Source organism: Apaloderma vittatum, unplaced genomic scaffold, assembly GCF_000703405.1.
Source record: "Apaloderma vittatum isolate BGI_N311 unplaced genomic scaffold, ASM70340v1 scaffold1099, whole genome shotgun sequence".
NCBI lineage: Eukaryota > Metazoa > Chordata > Aves > Trogoniformes > Trogonidae > Apaloderma > Apaloderma vittatum.
Window position 1 is genome coordinate 70,041 of NW_009736754.1, and position 10,705 is coordinate 80,745.

Genomic DNA, 10,705 nt, shown 5'->3' on the forward strand with positions numbered 1-10,705 from the left:
CTGCTCCACTCTCATCTTTTGATTCTGTCTGGAGTATAAATGCTTGCATTCCCTCTGCAACACCTGCACACCCAACACAATTGCTGAGAGCTGCCTTATAAATACCAAGCAAGCAGATGGTGCACAAGGATAAGTGATTATAAACAGAATTATTAGGGGCTAATCTTTATTATTCGTGCTATAATAGTGTCTTGGGATGTTGGTTGCAGAGCAGCACTCAGTATGTTAGATATTGTACAAACACAGAAGACTGCAATTTTGCTAAGTCTATATAAATCTCGGTATAACGCCCTAAGAGGTGGATAAAGACAGGCAGGTAGAGGAGCACAAAACCATTGCCAGAGTGGCAGTCTTAATAAAGTAGCTGCCACATCGTTTAATAATTGCTTAACAAACATTTGGACTACTCAGCTTTGGAGCAGCAAGGCTTGCCCCAAGCTTTCCCAGCATTATAAGGGGTTCTATTTAGGCTGTGAAAAATAAGATTCCCTCACAGAGCTTGTAGCGAGGATAAGATCACCATCATCTGTTCAAGGACAAAGGCAGTTGCTTTAGATTGCCTCAGAATCTAATATCTCTACTGAAGACTGCGGCAGGGAGAAAAATATACTGAGATTTGAATCAGTGTTTTCACTCAGGCTCTGTTCTTCTTTTATTTCTGGCTCTACTAGGAAATTAGTATGAACAAAGATCTTAATATGCATATGCACATGACTTATTGGGAAGTCTTGATATTGTATTGTTCTGCATCTACAAAGCTGGAGACTGGGACAGAGAATCAATGTAGCAGGGACTGAACAGTTTTCCCTCTGATTCTCCAGATTAGCTGAATAGTCTAGTCACCAGTGAAAAGGAGTTGTTATATATTTATATCACACATATGCTTGTGTACATAGAGAAATTGATGAAGCACCTATCCTTACTCGAAATTGAACCCTTCAGATTTCATTGGAAGGGGGAAATGTCACATCTGGGTTGCGGCATGTGCAAGCCTGGAGGAGGTAGAGAGGCCGGCGGCTGCGGCAGTGCACGTGTCTGTGCCCGTGAGCCCAGGCTGCTTGCATTGCTTGGACATTGAAATGGGGTGGAACAAAAAAAAATAAAAATGCAGGCAGGCTTTTACAGATAGCCTGCAAAAATAAATACTGTGTACCTAACTGTATGAGCTCAAGGGGCAAGAACGACACCCGCTGAGTTCAACAGTGGCATCTGGAAAGACAAAGATGGGACAAGGACAGGGCAGGCAAGGTAGTTCTTTGTTGTTGTTTTGTTAGTTGTTTTTTTCAGAAACAGAAAAGCACCAGCTGACTTACCTGTACTGTATTGTTTCTGAAGTGGTCGAAGCTCTCAGTTTTGTCATTAAAATCCTAACTATGTTAAACAGAAATACAAAATTTATCTGGAAAAGAAGGAAGAAAGTAGAAAAAATTCGATCAGTGATTCAAACAATGGCTTAAAGGTTGTGATACACCTTAAAATAGGCATTTTTGCAGTTCCTGTCTCATTGAAAACAGCCTCTTGGTTTTACCAGAGACTATAACAGATCAGAAGTTTGCTAGAAATATCAGATTATGCAACAAATACCCAACAGCTCGTAATGTTTTCAAAAGTGCAAAGAAAATGGAGTACAAAATTAACAGTCTCAGCAAAGACCTTGTTTTTACTTCCTTTTACTCCTTTCCTGGGTGCCCTTTTACTTCTTTCCTGGGTGCCACAAGCAACTAAGGGTGGGATTTGTTTGGCTATTTGCATCCATCTCTGGCTGAGCTGATCCAAGGCTCCCTGCACAGAGTATTTGCTGTGTTGATGTGACAGGAGCTTGAAACCATCCTCGTGTTCCGCAGCAGGCTGTAGGGGTCAGTTAGAACTTCCCAGACCCAAAGTCCAAGGCTGCATTGCAGAGATCTGAACGTGAGCTTTGCATTTGGTGGGGGCTTTACATTGCACTCCATAAGAGAAATTAAAAAATGAGCAGGTGAATCATACCTAAAAAATGTCTAATAGATTTTTTTTCACTGCCTTTAAAGATGAGCTGATGGATTTACCTCCCTTGTTAATCTGCTGAGCTAGGTAATTATTATTTCTGTTGCAATATCACCACTGAGAATTGAGATTTGCTCTAATTACTGATGTTGTAGCATCTGCCAGCATGTTTCTTACATAAGTTTCATCTCAGTGTAAACAGGAAAAAAAAGAGAGGAAAAAAAAGCCCTGAAAAGAAGATTCTATTTTGTAGACTGTGATCAGTAGAAGGATTTGGCACCTAGGAGCAAATTCTGGGTTGCTTTCAGCACATAAAGTAGGGTAGCTTGCAACGTACTGATGTATCTCGAACTTGTTGACGATGTACACTGTCAGAATGACAGAACTGTTATCTCGGCACTGCTGAGGTCACAACCTAAGCTTGTGAGAAGATATTTATCTCATACACATTTCCAGAGTCCCGGGGCTCCTGGCATTTTGCAGTCTATGAATGGAACAATTCTATGATTGACTTCCAACTATTTACGAACGCCTTAGCAGAGCTGCCGATTTAAAAGTGTTCTCAAAATATGCTCTTTTTTTATTTTTTTTCCCCATACGATGTGGTATATTTCAGTGATTACAGTATCTTGGCATCCAGCACATTATTCCCTGTGGATACTGTCACATTGTTCATAACAAATGGTCCAATAAGCACCTGAGCAGCCACTGGGAGACTGGCAGCCTTGGGAATCATGTACATAAACACTTAATACGTGAGATACAGAAATGCTGCTCCAGGAGTTAACATGTGACATTTTTGAAATTATTTTCTTAGCAGAGCAGGGCCTTAGGGAGCATAAGAACTAAATAAAACAGTGCAGTTTGTATATTTATTCTTGCTTGAGTTGTCTTTGTCATGTTTAAGAGCCTGAAGTCAGCTGGTCGTCATTTATTTATCAGAGACAAAACCAGCTTCATATCACTGGTTTGACTTGAATCCTAAACTCCTCACAGCGGCGACTGCACCATTTCTCAGTAACAGAAAGGGAGATGTTGGGGCAGTCTCCGCTGAGAGGCAGGAAGAAAACTTCTGCCTCTGAAATTCTGCTGTCAAACCCTGAGCTCAGAGCCAGCTTTGGGTTAGTTCTACCAAAGACGCAAAAAAGGCACCAGTCCAAACCTTGCCGCCTTTGCAATTGCAATGGAAGGTGCCAGATGGAATTGTAGACTCTTAGGCAAGAGCAAGTTCCAAATATAAGTAGGACTAATCACGTGGGATTAACATGATGAACTGGACTGGAGAAAGCATTTCAAGTTTCATGAGTCCTACTTTGATGTGACAGCAGTGAACTGGAAATTCAGATTGCCATAGGCTTCATCAGAAAAATTAGGGATCTTGATCTTCTCTGAAATCAAATTTCAGAAGCGTGATTCATCAGTCCAGGAGGAGGATTCCTAGCTGAAAATTTGGGGAATTACTTCTCTAGAAACAATCTTATTCTATATGTATCAATTTCTCTTTCGCCCACTCTTTGCTCTGAGCTCCTCCTATCCGAAAGCTGCAGAAACAAAACAAGGATGACATACGGAAAGGATGTATTAATACTTTGCACCTAGATTTTCATGTGTGCTTGCACTGATCACTAGTGAGAGCTGGCTCGCTCATCTCGTTTGCAGCTGTAATACTGACTGGATCAGCTGAAGGTCACTTGTGCTGGGTGCCACCAAAAGCTAAGCATCCCAATGGGGGCCATATTCAGGGAGACAATTCAGCCACTAAAGCACAGACCACGGTAGCATTTGAGGTTCTTTTGCCCAGTTAAGGCCTATGGGCGACACTGGTAGCGCGACACAGGGTTGGTAAGAGAGACCACAACTGTCCACGGCAGCAACAGAAAGGCAGATAGGTTGGTGCTTACATTTAACAAGGTGCCCAGGTGTCAGGAAAAAGCTGGCTGGTGACATTACTTCTATAATCTTTTTGAGGAGAGAAGACCACTGAGGTCAGAACAGGGGCATCAGCCACTCACCCTGAATCTTCTTCCTAGTTCTTGCGTTGCGAATCCTGCATATCCTTAGTCCCCTGGGCAGTGTTCAAGCCTGTGGGTCTGAAGACAGACACTAAAATCCACCTGAGGACATAACTCAGTAACCCCACGTCTGCATTTCAGAGTGACTGGCACCCTGCCTCTTTCATTAATGTTTGTAGTCGTGTACTTGTCAACAAGTTGGATGGCCTTGCAAACATCTGGTGATTATACTGTTTTTCTTCTCTCTTCCAGAAATCTCCTTTGCTGTGCAATCTTTCAAACACTGGAGGGGATGCTTTAGGTCTCATGTCTGCACTAAAACTGAGTAGTCCTGCAGACAGCCCTAAGGTAGATGCCCACCCCTGAGCTAATTACCACCAGCTCCTCTAATAACTGATGGAGAGAAAGAGCTCCTTTTACATTTTAGTTCCTCCTGTCTATTTGAAATGTTTGCTGCAGCCTTAGATGACTCTCCTCGCTTTGAAAAGCCCCTTTATGTGGCTTATACTGCAGGGCATATATTACAGAGCTGTATTACAGGGCTGCATTTAGTTGCCTAAAGACAGTCACTGAGAGCCATTTTTGGTGCCATGGTATAACCTGCCTGACCTCAAGCTACTGCTTCAGAGCGGCATGGGCTTTGTAGAGGATCTGCAGCCTCTCTGCCAGACCCATGTGGGGCTGACAGAGCATCTGGAAAGGTACTATGTACCTCTGTTTGGGCAAAAAGATCTCTCCTCTGAGTTAGATTAAATAAATCCTATCTTGAGAGTCTTAACTTTTCCCAGTGGAACAGCTGAGAATGCAGAGACACCTTGATTTTTGGGAAACCATGAGGGAACAGAAGATTTCTGTGGCTAATGGTTGGCTGCCTTAGCCCATTTGGCAGTAATAACTGTTATTTACAGCAAATCTGTCCCAAGGCTCAGCCAAGTCTCCAGAAACACTGATCTCAAATTCTACCTGGACTAACTGCAGAACCAAGTTCAGACCTGGGAATTTTATTTTCTCTCCTTATAAATGGCTGCTCTGCAAATAGCAAACCCAGATCCAAACTTGTCTGGATTCTTAAGGAAGGTCCCAAGTTTAAACTGGTCCAAACTCCAGACCTGACATTCACTCACAAAATTACACTTTGCTAACATTTAATAAATGAATTTAAAATGTTTGTCAAATCCCTGGTAGTCAAAAATGCCAGACCTGACACCCAGACATGTGATCACCATGCACACCCTGATGTGTAAAGAAAGAGATCCATTGACACTGCCCAAGTACTGAGTCCCAGCTTTCAGCAACAGCCAACTCTGAGAAGTTGGTGAAATAGGCATTAAAGAGACAATTTCCTCTTGGTTTCATCTTTGCAACACCCAGCGTCAGTGACTACTACACTTTAGCAGTTCATGAGGAAGAGGGAGAAAAATTTGAAAAGAAAGTTTGTCTGAAAAGCAAAGAGAAACTCATTCCAACAGAAGGAGGGTGGAAAAAAGCAACAACAAAATTTGATCTGTCTTTCTTCTGCAAACTAGAGTCTTGGTTTTTTTTCAAAAGGGCTAGTAAATGGACTAGAGGGAAGCAGAGCATCTTGGGCTGGCTGGGACATACTGGAAAAAAGAATCAGACCAGGAGATGATGGCTGAGATGTAAAGAAAGTCATCAAGTCAGGAGAACTCCATAGCCTTTTTAATGCATAAAGTAGGATTAGAAAAATCACTCACATCTCCTTCTGGCTTTAGAATCTATGAATAATGTATGCAGCTCTTTTAAGACTTGGTTTTTGCACTTTCTCAAAGGGCTATGTCCCACAGCTGTTGCTGCACCAGGACATGAGTGCAGTCCTTGGCTTATTATGCACAAAGCTCCTGTTACTGGCTTCATCCCACAGGCTTCTGCAGGACAAAGAATACTTAATGCTTCCCAATTCCAGATCAGCTACCTAAGAGAGAAAAGTGAAGTGACTTGGCTTTGCCTATAAAGTGATTTCATCCCATAGCAAGGATAAGAATAGCAAAAGCATAAGGAGTTGAGTTGGATTGGCATAATTTCATTTTACATTACTTCTAGGCAGCTGCTTATCCCAGGCTCTATTTATATTCAGTGGAGAGAAACAGGCACTTTACAACAGTGGTTGATCTGACATATTTTAAATGAGTGGTTTTGAATAAATAGTGCTTGAGCTTGAATCAGTTGCCCACACAAATCATCCAGTGATCTTCATATTGTCCAGGGGTATTCCACCTGATCTTCAATTGAATTAATGTGGTTGTATCTGCTGAGCTCCTGTGACATTATATGAAAGCTTAAAAATATTTTAAGGCACCAACATCAAAGGTTTGCTTTTGTCTTTGCTAAGGTTTCTCTGCAAGATCAATAACCTGTCAAAGGCAGAGCTCAGCAGGCAAAAAATTCCATGGCAAAAGATGCAAATGCGGTAACAGGAAAATAGTTGTTTCTGGGTTTGCCTACTAGAAACACATTTCAGTGTGTTCGATTTTAACAAGTTCTTTTAAAAGAAGACTCCTTCATTTCAGAAAGACAGTTGGCTCAGTAGGATCTTTTAGCACTAACTTAGGTCTAATCTGAAGAAAAATTTTGACGGCGTAATCAGGTGGATTTTTATTGCCCATTTGTCCACGCCGGGTCTGACACCACAGCTTACAGGCATGATAGCTTGGGTTTGTTCAGGACAGAAGACACAATCTGGGAAGGAAGCAAGGAACAGACTGCTACACACACAGCCTGCAAAAGCTGAAGTTTCTGAAATGGAATTATTTTTTCAGCTGGAGAGAATCCATACAGCTCTTGTGACTACCAGGCTGATTCCAATTTAAAAACAAGGAAGATGAAGACTCTGGTGTTTATTCCTTATGTATGTATGTATATTTAGTAGCATTTCAAAGGAACAATGATCTTACTCCTGCAAAGTGAGTTTTCCTAGAAAAGAGCCTCTGCACTGTATCTAGCAAAGTACACATTTATTTGTCAAGGGCTTTCTTATTATTATTGGAGCTCTGTGTCAACAAATTATTTTCTCTCAGAAGCAGACAGCTCTAGCAAACCCCACACATCAGTTCCATAAATGGAGGCTAATGAATGGACATCTAAGAGAAGGAACGATGACCAACAGTGCATCCTTTTTATTTATCTTTAATCTCACCTGGTATTTTTATTCATTATTGTTTATACACGTTTTTTGTTTCATAATGGAAAATATAACTAAGGATTTTTCCCTTGATATTCTTTCATAGATAAAATGAATCCTGAAAAAAAAATGAGGTCCTGAAGACAGAATAAAACTGCTTATTTCTTATTCTCTTACTTTTATTTATGATGTGCTAAGAATATCCTTCTTGCTGGAATAAGACCCTCTCCAGCTACAGATGGGAAAGAAGTAGTTTTCATATCTTGCCAGGGCTTTGGAGGTTTAGTGTTTCCATTTCTAAACTGAGATGAAGATTCAGAGCCCCAAAATGGAGTTATAAGCCAGCAATCCAAAAAGCATTTGGACCATCTGTTTTGGCACTGATCAGTTATAATCTGAACATAAAACCCCAGAAGCTCTTTTGAACCAAAAGAAACTTTTCAGTGAAAGATTTTGGTCATAACAATTTTCTGTCATAAAAACCAAACTCCATTTGAGAGGAAATTTATCTCTCTTGGTGAGATGGAGTAGCCAAAATATTCCAAATGTGCAAAGGAAGGAACGCTGCTGTCAACGCTTCCTTGCAGTTTTCCTTAAGCTCAGGAGTTTAAATGGGAAGTCATTACGCTCTTCTCTTTTGAGAGTTTAATGGGCAACTAGCATTTATTTTGCTAATTTCTGCTGGGCAGTTTGATGCCGTATCGAAAGCTCGTACTCCTGTGCTTCCTAGAATGTTTGCTCCTTTTCACTGCCAGGAAATGGAAATGTTATTCTATTTAGACATTTTTATGCCATGTGATAAAATCCACCCCAGGCTTAAGTAACCCAAATTGGCATCAGAACAGTCACTTTAGCAGGAGCATTATATACTGTCATCCTGACCTCAAATTATTAATTTGCCCATTTTAATTGTTCTATCATACTCTCCTTATTTGATTCTTAGGTAGGGCTTTTCATCATAAAAGTTTCCCTTTCAGAGGTTGTGGGCACCACAATGACTCCTTTTGGCACACAGCAAAGTGCTGGGAAATGCCACCTGATCAGGAATAATGAGAAGCCATGAAGAAGAGCAAGGCATGATGGTGTTTGGTCACGATCAGGGCAAGAGGCTGCCTAGAGCAATGGCAAAAAAAATAAGTCTTGAGGCAAGTAGAGCAGGAGTATCCACATCCTGAAGATTGAGTGCGATGGAGTCATGTTTTGGTGGGGAAGGAGGAGTGGTAAATGAACAGACACCTTCTGTACCTGTTGTCTGTGTCGCACACCAGCACGCAGACCCTTGACTTTGCCCACGCTGCCACCTAAACCCAGTCCAAACCCAACTCCAGTCCTAGCTGGGATCATTCTATTTCCTCACTAGAGTCCTGCACCATGCATGAGAATCTCCACAGGCTCCTTTCCAATATTATAAGCCCATCTGTGATCCTCTCACTACTGTATTGGTCCTTCTGTCTGTTCTGAAACATCCTGTATTCAAAAGCTTCGGTAAAGGAACACATCGCAAGTCACTGCCCATCAGGTCAACAACCATGGGGTCTCCAGTCACACATGACTCAACAGAGCTTCTTTCCAACTGACAAGCAAATTAATGTGTGAACACTGTACAGTACCATTACACCGATATAAACTAGGACACGGAATGGGAAAAATTATTGAGTTGAGTCATGCAGCTATTGTAAACAGTTGTACTAAAACATCATTTGCACAAGTGGGCAATACTAAATAAATTGTTACTATTCTTTTACTTCTATGGGAAGTAAAAGCCTATTTCTACGAATGCTAGAAGTGTTGTTCATAGAATCATAGAATGGCCTAGGTTGGAAGGGACCTTAGGGATCATTTAATCGAACCTCCCTGTCATGGCCAGGGACGCCACCTCTCGACTAGACCAGGCAACACATGGGGACTGAGCAGGAATTGAACCCGTGACCTCGGTGTTGTCATTGTTGTCAGCACTGCACTCAACCCATTTAGCTTCAATATATTAGTGATCACTTATGACAACTTCCTTTCTGTCAATAATACTAATGAGCTTAAATATCTCCACTCTCCTCTGTGCTACACTTATAAAAACCACCATTATCTTTCCACAGTCTTGATTTTGAAAAACTAAAGAAACTCAAGTATTTACTGAAACAAAAATTGCATGGTTTGTGAAGTCCTCTGGAAGAGTCAGCATGGGAACAAGGGAGACACAGCAAATAACCCACTCAGGTTTCTGAAAGGAACTGAGATTTGTTTCTCCAAAGGCTCCTATAGAAATATGGCTCTAAGAAAATTTAAGGGAAGAGCATTGTGCATAGAAATACAGGAAATAAAGGTTAGGAATCCGCCTCTCTCTCAGAAATATGGCTCTAAGAAATTTTAAGGGAAGAGCATTGTGCATAGAAATATAGGAAATAAAGGTTAGGAATCCGCCTCTCTCTATATATATTCTGTTCTATCAATGGAGAGAGGTTTCAGTAGATCTGCGCTGTTTTATACAGAACTTAGTGATCTATAAAAGGGAACTTAGAGCAGGCTGACAGATTTTAAGTGACATAAAGTTACCCAAGATATGAAAAATAAAGGCTGATGGCAAAGAGCTGTACAGAGACTCACAACACAGTGACCAGGCAATAATATGGCCTCTGAAATTACATGATATAAAGGTAAAACAATGGGGAAGTAAAGCAATCTTAACTTTACACAAAGAGTTATGAGCTCTGGGTATTTTCATTCAATAAAAAAAAAAAATGTTGCAATTACACTAGCTCAGTCCCTGAAAACTTCATCTCACTTCCCAGGGGTACTTGCGAAAGGAAACAAAAATACTTGGAATTACTGAGAAAGAAAAAGAAAACAAAACAGGATAATGCTATAAAAATCCACTTGTGTGGTCCCACCTTGAGTACTAGGGCAAGCTTTGATCCTGCCACCACAAAAAAAACCGACATCGTTAATGATTAGCACATCATAAAGATCACTTCAGTGCAGTGTCAGCTGCCTCCTGAGCAAAATTCCACGTTTCTGTAAGGATGAGCCCATCCTCTTAAGGATACTTCATTCTTCTACAGCACTTGTCAGCCAGGGATCTCAAAGCATTTTACAAAGGAAGATAAGCATCATCAAGCTTACTTTATAGCTGGGGAAACTGAGACCTAGAGCAGCAATCCTACTTGTTGAAAAATAAATAGCTAACGAAGGCAGAGACAGAAGTGAAATCTTCCTATCAGCTCACTTATGCCGACAGTTAATTGATTGTTAATTGGCAGTTAGTTGTTAATTGAATTATGTTCAAGGAGACCCAAACAGCAATGAAAAAACTGTTCAGTTCTCAAGTACAAGTGAAAAAAAAAATATATTAAAGTTGAACGTCAGGTTTAAAGAAAACCCTAAATAGTTGGTCTGCCAGTTTGAAAAACTGAAAATTTAATGCAATTTTAGCTCTAAGAAATATTGCAGAGCAGTTCGTATCTGGGATCAGTTCAGAAACAGTAGTAAATGAGAAAAAAAGCAGTTCAGTTAACTGCCTCTGGTGCCTATTTTCTAAGGTTCATCCTCTGATCTTGCTGCGTTTTCATGGTTCCGC

General features: G+C 40.9%; 1 protein-coding gene across 1 annotated transcript in view; it reads right to left on the bottom strand.

Annotated features, from left to right (window-relative positions):
* CRHR2 (corticotropin releasing hormone receptor 2) overlaps window positions 1-10,705 on the bottom strand; it is a 103,393-nt gene that overhangs the window by 15,509 nt on the left and 77,179 nt on the right. The window contains exon 9 of the mRNA XM_009877089.1: window positions 1,314-1,399. Coding sequence (XP_009875391.1) covers window positions 1,314-1,399 — 86 coding nt within the window. The remainder of the gene's footprint in view (window positions 1-1,313; window positions 1,400-10,705) is intronic.